Here is a 17,070-nt window from a genome sequence, read left to right as displayed (position 1 = left end):
TTTGCTTATTTTGAAAAAAACAGATCTTTAATTATTGTACAAAAACGGAACGATAAATATGACATAGCAGATTATTTTACGTGCAGAGAAACGTAAAAGTGTTATTGATTTTTTAGACGACATGAGTTTAATTAAAATCAGGCCCACTAAAAACAAACAACTGAACAGCTTTTAATCTAAGATAAATCAACGTTTCAACATGAAAACAGTGCATAAGTGTTTGTTCATTAAATAAAAAAAGTCGACATGAGTTGCAGTAAAAATAAAATTATGATTTTTATATTATTTGCGTTAGCGTTGTGTTTTATATGTGATTCCAAAGGTAAGGCTAAGTGTGTTAAGTGCTTGTAAATCGAGTTTTGGAGTGTTTTATGAGAGTTATTTTATTACAGCTTTCCAACAAAATAAAACCGCGCACCATATACGAAGAGCATATGTAGACAACAGCTTTTTCAAAAGTCAAAAGCTTCCTACATATCGCTCTTTTCAACCAGTGTCGGTTGATTTTCACAAAGTAACGTATCCAAAAGTTGAAGATCGGACGGACTATGACATTAATTCATACGATACGGAGTACGGTGGAGTCGTTGCAAACTTTACGTCTTCTATTTATGATGACAATCCACCACTCTATCCGAATCCTGAGTTAATAGCCAAGAATAATCAAGGTACCCTATATCTAGATAGTATTTATTTACATGATCCCTTGTTATTGGTCTGACTTATATACTTGAACAGTAGTATTGTTTAACTGACAAATCCAACAATCAATGACCTTGCCAATAATCCAAAAATCTTATACCCCTAATGGGTATCGGCTATTTTTTTCAATTTTGATCATGAAAGTTCAAACAGTAAAGTGGGAACACTCAATTTATAATAAAAGAGGCAGTACACGCCGAATTAAAAATTAACTAGCTAAATACAAGGCCTGTAATAAAACCACATAATTCTAAATTTTACGATATTCACTTACTATTTGAACTTTCATGATGCGTCGAAAATTAAAAAGAAATATATATGTTTTTTTAAGCTCAAGTAATCCCCTCTAATGAGAATAAAATGACGGAACCAGAAGTGGAAATGGCTGACGATTCATTTGCGGATGGTGATCTAAAAGAGCACAATATAATAGACAGTGTGACTTACGTTTACGGATTTCAGAACTGCCATGACGTCAAGAACGAATGGTTGGTTTTGGTAAGTGTCCATTACATGCAAGTATAGTTACCGATGATTAAATGGAAAAGTGTACTACACTCAAAGTAACAGATGAAGCAGAACATGCACATATTATGAAAATATATATAATAAATTTTACTATAATTTATCTCGAGGATCTCAACCAGCAAATTTGTAATTATAAAATTATGAACGAAAATATGTGCTAATATAATAAATTTATGAACTACGAAGACAAACTAAATTTTAAATATCAAATACATTTTATAAGAAATTCAGTTCCAAGAAAAATATTTTTCTTCATTCTGAAAGCGCTTAAGTCAAATCTTTTACCTGACAGTTAATTAACAAGCTCGATGATGCTTGGCGGAAGACACACGATTTGAGTAATTCCAATATTTTGGGCTTTTTGGTTTTATTACAGTTTTTCGAACAATATTAAGAATTTAATTTACTTATTATGCAGATATTTGTCACAAGTGGACTCGCCATTGCATTGCCAGTGGCAGCAATTATTTGGTTGATTTGGAGCAAGTATGCAGCTGAATTCAGAAGCAATAGCAAATTGTACCCGATCGTTATTAACCTATGCAGCTGTTTGATAGCTTGTACACTAATATACATACAGGCTGTAGTGGTAAATATAATAAATAATATTTTTCACAAATAGTAAAGAATAGTAAGTTAGTAATATTAAGTATTTCATTTCCCCGATATAATACAACTAGAATCGCGAGTCAAATAAGTCGAAGTCAAGTCAAAATTATACAAGAAAAAAATATTATTACTATGAGATTTATCTCATCGATGGAAATGGAGATAATTCTTTTTGTTTTTGCCTTCTAAAAAATACGCTTAATTGACTAGCAAGGTGAGTTGTTAGCTAAGCCACGATACGAGAGACTCGTAACTTTAAAGTATATATTTTTGTAAACAGGGAGCGTCTTCACCTTCTCAATGCGAGAAAATTGCGTTGGTTTTGCATTACACTCATATATCTTGCGCCATGTGGATCGTCGCTTTAGCGGCTGTTGTTACTGAGTATTGCGTTTGTGACACACTGTTACCATTGAAGTATATTTATTTATTGGCCTACGGCATTCCAGGTATCATTGTGATGGTAAGTTTTACGTTATTAGCTTTAACTTTTTAATTTTAACTATTAATTTAAATTTGTTCTGCTGATTCCGATGCTTGCTGTGGCAAATTAAGGAGTTTCTTTTTCATTTTTGTCAAGGAAGCATCCAAATTGAGCAAATCTTCTTGAAATCAAAATTAAAATACATAATCATAAGAATCAGATAAGAATATCTTTCAATATTCGAATTAAATAAATACCGATAAACATTTTCCAGTTCAATTACGCGTTATCAATGGAACATTACGAAATTAAACATTACTGCTGGATGTCTATCGAAAAAGGAATGGTAATGGGCTTTATGGTACCAGTGACGATCTTGATTGTAATAAACACTGGAGTTATTATCGTTGGGTTAAAAAGCGTAAATCAAAAGCACACGGAAATGATGACCGCTAAAATTCAAGAACTTGTTGACCATCATTTTGCTAACTGGCCTAAAAATGTCGAAGAAAACGGGAGTGGAAGTTTAGAAAACTTCGATAATATGTACACTCCTGGTAATAGCCGCAAAAATACGGACAGTTCTGATACGTTGGAGAAGGAATACAATTACAATGAAGACGATTGCAACTACGTGAATATGGGCTCATCGAGCAATGATATTAATGACGGAAGAGAGGTAAAAATTAAATCGTAAAATTTTTTTTTAGCTAGTTAACTATGGAAAAATAGAAATTGATTTCACTTTTTAGTTTTAAGAGTCAATAGTTAAAAAATATCTAAGTAACTAACTAATTAAAGCCAGAAATTTAAACTTAGGTAACTCTCGCCCACGTTTACTTAAATAATTTATGTAAGTGTGATTTGTTTAAATAAAAAATAATATTGCCATATTCCATAGTTCTACCACTTTAGTAGCTTTTATAATATTTTTTTTTATATTTCAATGATCAAATGAAGCCCAATATGGATAAGGGCTTACTAAACATGCTGTTTATGGACAACGTATCATGGAAATGGAGCTGGAACACTGAAGGCAATGAATTGAAGACATATCTTAACCTATGCCTTATTTTGGAGCCATTTTTCGCGATTAACTGGATGATGGGAGTTGTTGCTATCGAAAATGCTACTCATTGGTCTACGCCGACTATTTATCTCATACTGGTCGTATCTATGGTTAGTTTTTAGTCACACTAATATAATTAGTCTATATTAGTAGAATGAAAAAAAATAAGTAAGTAAAAATTCATCTATAGGTAGTTTTAGCACAGCTGGCAGAGGAGAGCATTTTTATATATACTCAAATTAAATTCATATCTAGCACGGCGTAGCAAGATACAGTTGCCAATGTTAAGAAATCTACTTCAAGGCATCAATGGGGTTTGGTAAATTTGGTATAAATGGGAAAAGGTAAACAGATTCCGTGTAAAGTGACGGATACTGTTTTTCCAATTCGTCAAGAAAATATTTCAGAAATTTCGCTTGGTCTTGTACTTAATCGTCAAGGTCAACCATTATGTAAATGTCCTCAAGACAGGTCAAGTTGACAATGTAGTTTATAAACGGCGAGTTTTTTTTCGCTTTAGTCGTTTTTTTTAAATTACGTTTGACCATGACTCGCCGCGTTTGATGTCGTAAGTAGTCCAAACTCCCTGCAGTTGGTGTATTCTAAGTTTGCTGAAGTGTTACGAGTTTCTCAAAGGTTTTAAGCATAGACCCTCCTTGCTGCTCCATTGTTGGTTGATGATCTTTAACGATTATTATCTTACGGTGGTTATTATAACCGGCTCTGACGGCTTAAGTGGACATTGAATATCTTATCTATTTGCATTTGGCCTTTGTTTTGCAAAAATAAGTTATAAATACTTCGATTCCTATGCATAATTTTTTTTTATTCCTCTATACGTTAGCTCTTGACTGCAATCTCACTTGGTGGTAAGGGATGATGCAATCTAAGGTGTTAGCGAACTAACGTATAAGAAAAGGAGTACATACTTATATTAAACCCCTATCCAATATATTCTATTATATTTTTTTTTCATAAGTGTACTTATAAGAAGATAATATTAATTAATTATTTATTTTAAATTATTAATAATAGATCAAAAATGGAAAATTTAATCGACAAAATAATGAATTACGGATAATGGCGCCACGGTTTTTTTTTCGCGCGCCAAGGTATACCAATATACAGCCAGCATCGGTACCTGCTGTTCTCGGCATAGAGCCTATATTAAAAATTTAATACAGGGATTATTTAAATAATAAAGGGGTACTTAAAATATGTTTAAATCACAACTAGTTATGAATTGTTTGATAAAATTAAACGTTCATTTATCATAATTTAATGGTAAAAATATGTATTCATTTAACAAAATGCCTAATACTTTTAGGCGTATAAAATCTTTGTTGGTCAAAAAAAAGAATCTGTATTACCCTGCTAAATTAAAAATAGTGCATCTTCATACATATAAATTGCAGTGAGGTACAAATAAATAAAGCAGAAGTACGGTAATTTTAAATAAAACACGCGTGTGTTAAAACCTCATAATCCAAGATATTAATCTTGGATTATGAGGTTATAAGGTCCACGTTACGTTAGAAAATACTATTTGGTGTACACCCATCTTCTTAACTTTATGGCCTTTTGTTGATTGCCTAGTAGAGATTGCTTTTAAGCGATAAGGCCGCCTATTGTATCTTTGTTTTCTTTGATTTATGTTTGATAATTCTTTGTGTATGGTGTACAATAAAGTGTATTAGTAGTAGTGTAGTATTTCCATTTCCAAAATACAATCGCTTTTCATGTTACATCGTACCGGAACACTAAGTCGCTTGGCGGGGATATCTTTGTCAGTGGAAGCTATTATGTTATTTTAGGGCCTTAGAATGGTATCATTATCTTAATTAAAATAAAACATTGCCAACCATTTCAGCTTTGCTTAATCTATCGCTTTAGATCCTTACGTAATTCAGACTCAGATATTTGACAACTTCGCTGGACACAATCACTGGTAGGGGTACATTGGGAATTTATAATACGCTATTTCTCTGGTCTTGTCTAGGCCGTGGCTAGTTACCACCCTACCGACAAAGACTTGCTGATTAACGACGTGGGGTAAGGGTTTAATATAACTCCGACAACTCTAAAAAGTTAGCCCGTTACCACCGTACACTGCATGTGATACATAATAATCACTTACCATCAGGTGCGTTTCCATTTAAAGGCCAACTTGTAGTAGAATGAAGGAATGATAAAAAGAACATAATACGTAATCATATGATATATCCATAACATAGTTATATGACAACTATACTAAGCCTTTCTAACCCTTACAGCAAATCTACTTCGTGGTCACCATTTGCACCACTTTGCCGATTGTTCGCGCCAAGACTCCACCACCAGCGCCCTGCTGTGAAGAAGTCGCCGTTGAACCGACCATCGCACGAACTAAGTATGACAAGTTACTCTATTTGTCTATGTTCTCTAGGACTCCACTATTGCGAGCATTCAAAATGTGCTCGCAATAGTTCTTTAGGTCCTTTTCGAGTATCGAAACAGTGACGTCAAAGTAAATTGGACCTAATGTACACGAGGTTTAGATTGGCAATTTCTGTAATCTTATTTCTTGTTTAGCAAATTGCATTTTTGTAGAAGTTGGACGAGTTCAAAACACTCGACGTTTGTGTTTGAGTGATTTAAAGCAGCAACCGATTAGAAGTGTAAAAAATATCGGATACTGTTTCTAACGGGCTTCCGAATGCAGATTGCCAACTCTGCATTATTTTTCTTTACCAATTTGGAATCCATGGCTATTTGCTGCTTGTGTTCTTGCTATTCGCTTGATGCACATAGTATTTTGTTCTACCTACTTTAGTTGGCAACCGTTCTCATTGTAGGAGGAGACCCGTGCTCTGTAGAGGGTCGGTAATGGGTTGGCATGATGATGACTTTAGTTGTACCTACTTACCGTTCTAGCATCTACTATAACACGCTGCCTTTTCCGATGAGCCCGAATTATGTGCCAATAACGACCGTGATGTTTGGAGAAACTGCCATAAATTAGTCAGTTGACGTCCGTGGGTTAAAATTATTACAACAACTCGTAGAAATAGCCCGTTGAAATACCAACATAAACGGGTACTCAAATATTAGTGATATTTGAAATATCTATCCTTTTTCTTAGTCCAATGTCTCCGGCTTCGTTACACCTGACGATTGATTGATGATTGTTTGGAACAGTAGGTATGTTTAGTTATTTTACCAAATTCCTTTAATTCTAGGTATTGCAATTAACGGCCACTCATTCAAAGCATTCGTTTCGTAAAGTTTAGTCAATTCGGTTCGTCAGATTATTTACTAAAATGTTATTATTGCAGAACTACGGACAGCATTCCACTCCTGGACCCGGGCATTCAGCATGCCATCGTGACTCCGGCACCGGCTGACACCATAAGCACGATCAGTATTTAAATCGAGGAAAAAGATACTAAATGGGAATATCAGTGGAAATAATATTCTGCCAATACTCATTGTTTAGTTTCTAAGCTCGAACGTGTTTCCGGCGGCCATTATTTTTGGCGGTAATTCGAGTCAAAGGAGCTTTCACGGTCATTATACCTACTTATATATTGTGCTTAAATATCTTTCTAAAGGCATACGGGTTAAAATGAAATTTTCGATTCAAATGCGTTCTTCACAAGCTGTTAATAAATCCCAGAAATTCTGATGCTTGAAAAACGTATATAAAACTGGCAGCGTCCTGTATTTTTTTACTTTTAACTATCTTTCGTCGTAGAATGAACTTTCGAGACAATACAACAATAAATTACAGGGACAAGCGCGTTCATAATACAAAGTTGTATTAATTTAATTATGACTAAAACCGGCAAGATATCGTTGACTCGAATTCGTCAACGTACATAATAAACGTTCAAGCGGCCTGTTATTTAGCGCTTTTGGCTAAAATTAAAAGTAGAAAATATCTTTCATAAAATTTAAAACATGAAACAGTTTGACTGTTTAAATGCGTAAAAACTTAAACCTTAAAAACTTCTTAATAAAAACTTACGTAAATGTTGTAGATATTACGATGGCGGGAAAAAACGTTTAATGCAATACTCTAAAGAATTACAAAAGCTGGATGCATTTTATTAATTTTTTTTTTTTCATGAACTGGAAATCTCCAATGTAATAATGTCTACTTTTGCGTTCTGCAATGAATTATCTGTTGATATGAAATTATGTTTGTAACCTAAAACCACAGACTCAATTAGATAAACATTTTCAAGGAATATAGTATATAATACATCCTGGAGAATACAATAAACAAAGGATTTCCAGGGAATTAATACCACAACCGAAATGAATGCGAAAAAATCTCAGGATACAGCTTGTGTATTTATTATGAATTGTAATATTATACATAATCAAGTAAAGTTTTTGAGACATGGAAAAATTTAACTCTTATTACAAAAAACATGGAAATTACAAAAAAAATCGCCGTTCGCTTTTGGCGGGTTTAATATTTCAATTCCAAGTCTTGGAACACAAGTTTGGCCAAAGTTTGGAGTTTTAAAATTTTAATGTTACAGTGATGTAAATTTAAATAAGCATTACTTTTTTAAATAACAATCTGCTAATTTTATGATTAAAATAATCTTTTTTTTTTAAATAAAGCATCATATTGTGCCCAATAATGGAATTGCTTAGGAATTAATTACTTATTACATTTTTTAATAGTTACCTAACCTCTTCGTTTATTCATAAGTAGTATATAGTGTTACATAATATAAAAGAAATATATATGTATATATAATATGTACTTTACTTACTTTATATCAATAAAATAATTGATATAAGAAAAGTAATAAAGTTTTCTCACTCTACTGTTTAAATACTGTCGCCAAAACTATTGTTGAAAAAGTACTTAAATAAGGCAATGGGTAGGAACAAAGATTTTAACTTTTATGTTATCGCCCTCGCCTTTAATTTCTCATAAGCAAAATGTTTTTCGCGTCAAATAAGTGAGTTGAGAGTTCGCTCAATAAGAAGCGATAAGATAAAATTTAATTGTATTTTATTGACAAACCAAAATATATATTATCACTATTTTTGTTAAAATTTGGTTTGATGTTGGAACACCGAAATATAAATATAGTTTCTGACATTTTGTGATTAAAACACTACGATTAACTTAAGAAAAAAAAAAATCCTTCCGCAGAAGCATAGACTTTAATCTGGACTAAAAACTTTTCTTGTATGTTGATAAAGGTAGGTTTTCTACAGATTCTTAAACCGATTTAATATTGATAACTTTTTTCACCTATGAACTTATACTACTAGAGTAGCCGTAACTTTCATGCCGTAAGTAGATATGCCCTATTATACTTACCAGCGTAATAAATGATGTTTAAAAAGACAGGTAGACATATTTTGTTTTATGCTTAATAGCCTACCTGAACTGTTTCTATTCTACTTATTATGTTTAATTCACTGTGTACTAACATAACATGTGTAAATTATTATTATATTATATTATACTTTACGATTTAGCACTACGCTATGTAACTCAAAAACCAAGAGTTTTTCACTCTTGAAGCGCATTTTTGTGTGTAGCAGTTTTCCGCAGCTTCGTATCAGTAATATTTTGTCCGGTGAGACTAATTTCCTAGGCATACATCAACCGGTCCTCAAAAGTTATCACCTAAGAGTTGGTGAAATTTTGCAGTAATACAATTTTTTTTTTTCATCTTGTAGGCAAGCGCGTCTCATCTTAGGCCACATCTACACTTTCCATCAGGTGGTCAAGCGCTAGTCTAATAATACATTTGAAAAAAAAACCGTAAAAACGCCTTGTAGTAAAAACTTTTTTTGCGTTTCGTATCCCATCTTTAACTTAGCCATCTAGGTACAAACTTTCCTAAAACTAAGAAAAGATTATGCATCAATAGATTTTTTAGTAAAATATGTTAAGCGATAAAAACTGGTGCACATCTATAGGCGGGGGAACGTATAATATTTGACGCCACGCATGTTTAGTTTGGTCAAAGAAACTTGAAAGTATGAACGTTTTTAATAACAAAACAGCTTTTATTTTGTATTATCCAAACCAACGTATAGGTATATTAAATATGTAAATTACATTGTTTCTTTTATTTACTGATATTATAAAATTTTATTGTATTTTCAATACAATAAAATTTTAATACACAATGACCTTGTTGATTTCGCTTTACAATAGTGACCCAATTATTCTGTTTATGTCCAATATTCATTAGTAAATATTTAAGTTTGGTGCATAAGAAGCATACTATACCGAGTGTACGAGAGGCGCGGGGCGACGGCGGTGTCAATTCAACCAAGTTGTTTCATGCTGCAGAACGGAATTTGCGATTACGTACTTTATTAAATCAGCTGCTTCGAAATGCACGATTAAATGTCTTATTTTTTATTAGTGCTATAATAAACTTAAATTATTTGGAATATTGTTTTGTAGATCGGATGGATTTTATGGATTGTCGCTGCTTGACGATAAAAAGTTAACTGTGTAATATTTTGCTATAAATAAAGGTTTCCACCCGCTGCTGTATGTGCACTAGTCCTTATAAAAAATAAAAAAAAAGTTTTTTAAATTATTGTTGTTAAAATAATAATATAGTATAGTCACAGTAATTGTGATAGTTATAATAGTTCGCTGTGATAGCAATGGAGTTGCCACAGAGTTTTATTAAATGTTTTCATTACTTCGATGTGCCTTTTATTTTATTACTTCACCTTGAACTCTAATAGGTTTATTCCAAAAATCCACAATAGAAGCTCCTAAAGGACATAAGGGGTACGACCCGAAAGACCCTGAGAAAATCACAAATCTATCGGTGGAATTTAAAATTAAGGAACGGCCCCAAGATACTATAATCTGATTGAGTGTGCCAATTCGCCATTGTCCATATTTGCTCAGCTATTGTTGAACATAGTTTTAATTTGTTTAAGACGTTTTATAAAAACAATGGGATTCACTAGCTAAGTCGCCATTTTAGTATGCACTTTTTACTTAGATAGGCTCGTTGTTTATTTCACGTTGTTTTTTTTATAAACCATAAAATGAAAGAAACTGCTAATTTCAGTTTTCCCTAACGACGAATAAGGTAATGCCTAAGTAAGTAACGTCTAATCAAAGAAGATTCCTAGGCATACATTTACTTATGACCAATCGATTATCACTAGGCAACTTATATATCCTACTCTTACTTGTCTCTTATTAATGCCACGAGGTGTGGTATTTTGTGTTTGTATTATCATCTTTAATTTTTTAATTTGAGGTTATTAAAAAAACCGAATTGATATTTTTTTACCTGTCTAGTGTCACTTGTTCCCTAAACTTTACGCACTACTGTAACTTTAGAAGGCGCGTAACGTCGTAAGTCATCATCTAAGAGTTGTGTAATGCTTTTTTCTTCTACGCATAACCTAAATCATAACCCATCCGAGATTTAGTGAATTCGGACATAAAAGTGATACACAAGTCTCCCTAAACTTAAGCCATAGCCTTAGAACAGAGCTGTATGATAAAAACATACCAATATAATCTGGGATTAGTCGAAGTCAAAATAGGAAAGGCTCCCCCAAACCGTAGTGTTTGTATGCTCATTACCACTACTAAGCAAAAGCTAAATATCGTGTGTCTACGGTAAATATACTATGATAATACACATATCGCCATCTAGCGTAGCTTGTGTTATGGGTATTAAGATGACTGATAAATATTTTTTATGAATAAATCTGTATCTGAACCCACTGCGCCAATCGGCCGTCTAAAATAATAATAATAATTTCATTTATTTGCATTAAACATGGGTTACATGATATACGGTAAATAGATAACAAATAAAATTGATCCAAACATGTTTTGCCTTAAAGGCGCGCAAAATTTTTTGAAGTATATAAATCTAAATAATTAGGCAATTTATTTGTATTTAAGATGAATCCATTTAGTTACAGTTTTAATAGTAAAATTAGGTAGATGTCAACTTCTTGGTCAACTCAAAGTCTAATTTAGAAATGTCTAATTATTAGTCAAATTTTATTTCACGATAATCATTAATGTTATATAAGTTTTCATTATTTAGTTTGTTAAAAATGTAATTTTGAAATTTATTAATAGGTAAATCTTTAACACAGTCTGGTAAGTAGTTGTATATTTTTATAGCCATGCAATAGACATTTCTTTTGTATACACACAGTTTTTGCATTGGTACTTCTATTCTATGTATCTGTCTTCCGCTGCGGTTATAGACTTTTTTGGGAAACAATTTAATATTTTTTTCAATAAAATAACACATTTTATATATATATAGAGCTGGCAAAGATAATATCTTTTTTTTCTTAAATAGTGGCCTACAACTATCAAGGTATTCAGCACCACATAAATCTTTTCTGCGCTTTAAACACTGATTGCATCGACCGAATTTCCCCACAGAATTAATCCGTACCTTAGTGTAGATGAAACATACGCATGATAGGCAATGGTAAATACGCATACGCATCGCGCCCATATTAAAACTATGGTAGCCCCAACAAGTTATTTTTATAGAACTTACTAAATGCTGGCTACCAAACATTGTATTGATGAGATGGTGCCATAGTGTTTAGGGCATATGCCTCCTTTCTGTGTGACAGAGTTCGAGCCCCGGCGCGCAACTCAATTATAAGTTGAAATCCGAGAGGCAAATAATTACCATTTAAAAAAACTTGTTACGATAATTTTTTGTCTGAATTTCCGGTATCTTAGTGATACCAATTCCTTCTGTTAGTTTCCTGTGGTTATCTATTTATATATTATTAATATGCATTGTATAGTTATATATTTTTATTATCAGTATTTATATTTAATATTGTGTATAAGTTAATTATATATGTACCATCTATGTACCTCTCTTCTTGAGCTGTGTTTTACGCCACAGGTTGCCTGTAAGATATCGCTATGTAGCGATAAGGCCGCCAAATAGTATACTTTGAGCAAAAAAATATATTTTAAATTATTTTGTATTTTTATGTCGTAGGCATACATGCATTCATTCGTAACTTCCTAGCGGTGAATTAAAACATCGTCAGAATACCTGCAAACCTGAGAGTCCTCCGTAATGTTAAAGTTGTTCCTGAAACGGTGTGGGAAGTCTACCAATTCACACTTGGCTAGCGTGGCAGACTACAGGCCAAACTGTTCTCATTTTTAGAGTACACCCTGTAGTGGGCCAGTAAAGGGTTGATGATACTGTTAGTGAGCACTGCAAACCCACACAGGGGTGAATAAAATAAAACCACCAATATTCACTTATATCGAGTGTATTTCTGGATAAATTGGTTACAAAATACTTATCAAGCGGCCGCTGGCGCCGCATTTACAAGCTATCTGCATTAGCACGATGAATATCAAATGAAAATCGTTTAGCGATTTTGATGTCTTCTCATTTACAATCTAAGTAATGTATAAAAAAGCCCGACCGGCGTATTGCGGTAAAAAAAAACACGCACACTTCCGTGTACCGTATGAATTAATTTAGTTTGAGCTTACCTTAACTCTTTAGTTATTATTTTATAGGAAAAATATATATAATAATTAGTATAATTTAAATTATTACATAAACATCCCTTATGCTACACCGCGCAATCTGCTAATATAGTTAATTCACTATATCTGTACAAATTTGCCGACAATGACCGTACGTTTGTATCAAAGCTAATGACAACTGACGTATAAAATAACCCCGTTTTCTTATTTCACTGAGAGCGCTCGACTCTTTTCGATTATAAAAAAACCCCTTTTTCGATAACTATAGTCGCACAAAATGAAAAAGAATTGTTACTGTTGAGAATTTTGCAACTACCCTTCATTTACAATTAAAATACTATTAAAATTTCTACATGTAATATACATTTAACATTGATTGGCATTCTTAATATGCCGTTCTGACCTTTTGTCTTGTGTTTAAAATCATTAAATTAATGAATCACAATAAAACATGCTTATATTGTCTTACGTTGGCGTAGCCTATTAACGTGACAGTCATATAGTTTTTCCATTATTCGATCCGATGTTGTATCGGACGACGTGAAAAAGCTATTCTATACTGGTTTTGCGCGACTATAGTTAAGACATAGTTTAGCGATCATACAGTTTGGAAACGTGCTACAACAGGGCCATACTTTGGATTAAAAACTAGCTTGGCTATAGATCGTATAATAACATGTTTAATTCCAACATGGCGGTACCGCAATCAATATACATTTTTCGATGGTGGAGTTGTTAAAATAACACATGGCGGCGATTCTCCTAGGCATAGAATGATTCAGACTTGTTCAGCCTAAGCGAATTTGATGTTATACTCAAGCGTTTATCAAAAAGATTAGAAACTCAATATAACTTGAGGTCATATCACCAACTTGTGATTATTACACTGCAATTGTTGTTATGCGTTTAAATTTCGCGATACCATTGCTGAAGTATTTAAATAGCAATAATTGTTATTAATGTCTTAAAAAACGGTATGGTTGCTGGAGTATTGCAGCCAAGTGTCAGGAACGCGAATCGCGAGATTATCACTGTCGTTGTCAGAGTTCCGTTGTAGCCCCGCTGGTCTGGTCACTGTGACGTCTCCCCACTGTAAGGTCGCTAAACTGCGGTGGAACGTAGCACATCGGTGCGTTTGGCGTACAATGCGGGTAAATGCGTTACTGGCGGTCCGTGGCGCGGAGTTTCTCCTCGACGGCCTCCTGGGAGGCCTCCGAGAGGTCGGTCGCCTGGATGTACTTCTGTACGCCTACCAGCGACTTCTTCAGCGCGTCGAATGAGCTGCGGAACGCAAAAACAGTAGAATAAGTATATGTAGGGGGTATGGGCCTTTTTTAAAGTAACAAATTGTTGGACCAAGCAAGGAACACGTTCTGCAACGTGCAACCCTGCGACCATCAATATGTGGCGTAGGTGTAAAGCCACATACGCTTGTAATTAAGTCGGCAACAACGCCCTTCTGACGGGCACAGCAATGCAAGATTTCTATCATTAGTGTCATTAGTATAACATGTTTTTTTTATTTTATTAACGATAGGCCAGCGCTTGACGACAATCATGTCAGTTAGAAAGCAATGATGAGGTCTAGGTTGGAGCACCTTTGCCTAGAAAAAGCCTATTCACTCTAGCCTTCAAGATACTCAAATTATATGTGGCAGGAAACACAGTTGCCGGGAGGGCGTTCCACATCCTAGCGGCACGTATCAGAAACGTGGATAAAAAATGTTAAATGTATGAACGCTTCATAAGTGGCTGTGATAAGGTCTACATGAATAAAACATTTTTGAATTTGAATTTATCTTGTCTGAAATGAAAAAGGAGTAAAGCCTTGGACTCAGAAAGCAGGGTCGCTGTCCACTGCGCCAAACAGCAGTCAAAACAAACAAGCTATCAAGTTAACCCGCTCCCATCTTAGAATACATCTAGCAGTGGGGCTAGCACGGGCGGGAGATAAAAATTATATCCCCTGACAATCCCTTAACACGGGATTTAATTAAAGTGCCCACTTGCTAAATCACAGAAACATGGAATAGGAGAAGTTTACCCCCTTTTATTATGACACATATATTATTTGGATATTATTTTCACCAGTCCGCCAGTGCTCTGAGAGTTGACAAGCTGTGGGAGAAGTTAATTTTTATCCTTTCCCCGGGGATAGAATTGTCTCATGCCCATGCTAGTCGTGAGATTGCAGCCTTGGCTAAATGGCAGTGGAAAAAATTTAAAAAAGGAAAAATTAGGTGGCCTGGTCCCACACTTTTGCAACCTCAATGGTGAATGTTCCAAGTACACTCACCTAGAGTACAACATCTTCTTCTTGACCTTGGCGGTGTCTGGGCACCATGACATGAGGAAGAGCTTCTGTTTCTTACTGGCCTCCGAGGTGCCTTGACACTGGTGTGTGTATTCAAAGTCGAAGAGGCCATATCTGGAATAGAAGATTTTAATGTGAAACATATATAGGAGAGGGTAAACCTGATTGTTTGCCTGGTGATACATACAATTATACTACGACAATACACACAACGCCATCTAGCCCCAAGTAAGCGTAGCTTGTGTTATGGGTGCAGAATAGTTTTTTTTTTTTTTGCTTTAACTGTGGTCAATTTAATGGTGTTGTAAGTGAAAATAGTTCCAACAGTTTGCCACTTTCTGGCGTGCAATTTTCTCATATAATTTAGAGTTTATTTAACATATGACTATTGTCTTAACACTTAAAATTTTAAACTTTAGACACTAATTAAGAACTGTCACTGTACTAAGAAGACTGATGAACATTTTATGAATAATATATATAATAACGCCCAGACACTGAAAAACATTCATGCTCATCACACAACACAGCCTAAAAAGAAAGCAAAATCATACTATGATTGTTATGCTTTATCTTTTCGGTATGCCACATCTGACTCCTGTTGTTATCTGTTCTTTTATGCATATTATGGTGATGGAAAAGAGCAACTGCTGAGTTTCTTGCCAGCTTCTTCGTGCGTGAAAAATGCGTGCTGATTATAGAAAAACCCTCCATTTGGGAGAGGGCTTTAGTCCTCCACTGGAGTTTTACAGGCTATTGTTTTTTTTTATCTATAACTAGCCTACCCAGCTCGCTTATTTTATTTAAACAATAAACTTACATCATTAAATTTTTAATTTAAGTCTCATAATATATTAAATCATTTATAGCTCTCCGTATTCATTCTCTTCTATTCTCTTCTCGAGCGGGTGAAGATCATCATGTACACCCAACAATAGAATATCGTCATAGTAAATAAACGCTGTATTTGACAGTTTGACAGTTTAAAAATAGGAGTGCTCCGATCGTCACCAAACTTTACAGGATTACACGCCAGGTCATTTCGGAGATTCCCTGAAAGTTTCATTGAAATCGGTCCAGCCGTTTCGAAGCCTATACGGTACATACCCACACACATTCTCTTTTATATATATAGATTAATTGAGAGTTTTGCAAGGTGTTGCCCTGTGTCCATCAACCTGAGTCGTAGGTGTTAAGAATCATGTGCCTGTAATTACACCGGCAACCACGCCCTTCAGACCGGAACATAGTATTGCGACAATGCCGTTTAGCGGCAGAAATAAGCAAGGTATTTCCCCGGATGAGCTGTTACAAAAAGCTCTACTACCTGCTATTCTAATAATGATAAAGTTACCTGCACTCTCCGGTGCCACCCTTCTGCAGGTCCTCGAGGAACTGGTCGTATTCAGCGTTGCGCTCGCCGACGGTCTCGACGTCGATCTGCTTCTCGTCACGGATGTAGAACACCACGTAGCGGTGCTTTTTGTCCTTCTTTATCTCTTCGTACGTCGTTTTGCACGCGTCCGACACTGTCACACCAGACGCCTGGAAAACGAGCGAACGCGTTGCTTAGGCAAGTTTTTGATACGCTCTAAGTTGTGACGACGATCTAAGATGGTAGTTGGCTAAGCTGTTAGGGGAACCTACAGTGAAGTGCACTTCATACATGCAAAAAAGCACTGCATACCCAAATTATTTTATGAAACTCGTATAGGAGGGGAATTTTTCCATTTTTTTCCAAGCACCTGCTTTATGCATACCCTGGCCAAAAACCCTGTGCACGCTACTGGGTACCTATGGCAGTTATTATTATAGGAACAATTATGAATATATTTATATTGCTGATGTTATGTGGCCTATATATAAATAAACATTTATTTTATTCGTCATTGGTTGCCTGGAATAAATCGCTATGATAT

The 17,070-nt window shown here is 34.5% G+C and overlaps 2 protein-coding genes across 2 annotated transcripts in view; one reads left to right on the top strand and one right to left on the bottom strand.

The window, feature by feature from the left end:
- Positions 1-113: 113 nt before the first annotated feature.
- Positions 114-10,016, top strand: LOC120634871. The gene is made up of 9 exons (XM_039905714.1): positions 114-322; positions 393-668; positions 1,034-1,200; positions 1,649-1,819; positions 2,120-2,302; positions 2,538-2,942; positions 3,224-3,442; positions 5,606-5,721; positions 6,647-10,016. Exons 1-9 carry the CDS (start codon positions 247-249, stop codon positions 6,738-6,740), a joined length of 1,707 nt encoding a protein of 568 aa, XP_039761648.1. The 5' UTR covers positions 114-246; the 3' UTR covers positions 6,741-10,016.
- Positions 10,017-12,595: 2,579 nt separating this feature from the next.
- The window catches only part of LOC120634881 (cofilin/actin-depolymerizing factor homolog), a 28,504-nt gene continuing 24,029 nt past the window's right edge, over positions 12,596-17,070 (bottom strand). Inside the window, exons 2-4 of the mRNA XM_039905731.1 lie at positions 16,506-16,696; positions 15,134-15,265; positions 12,596-14,118 (exon numbers count right to left, since the gene is read on the bottom strand). Of these exons, the coding sequence (XP_039761665.1) occupies positions 13,998-14,118; positions 15,134-15,265; positions 16,506-16,696 (444 nt within the window). The 3' untranslated portion in view covers positions 12,596-13,997. The remainder of the gene's footprint in view (positions 14,119-15,133; positions 15,266-16,505; positions 16,697-17,070) is intronic.

Source organism: Pararge aegeria, chromosome 25 (genome assembly GCF_905163445.1).
Source record: "Pararge aegeria chromosome 25, ilParAegt1.1, whole genome shotgun sequence".
In the NCBI taxonomy this organism is placed as follows: Eukaryota; Metazoa; Arthropoda; class Insecta; order Lepidoptera; family Nymphalidae; genus Pararge; species Pararge aegeria.
Note: the sequence above shows the minus strand (reverse complement) of the source record. Positions and strands in the feature narration are given on the sequence as shown.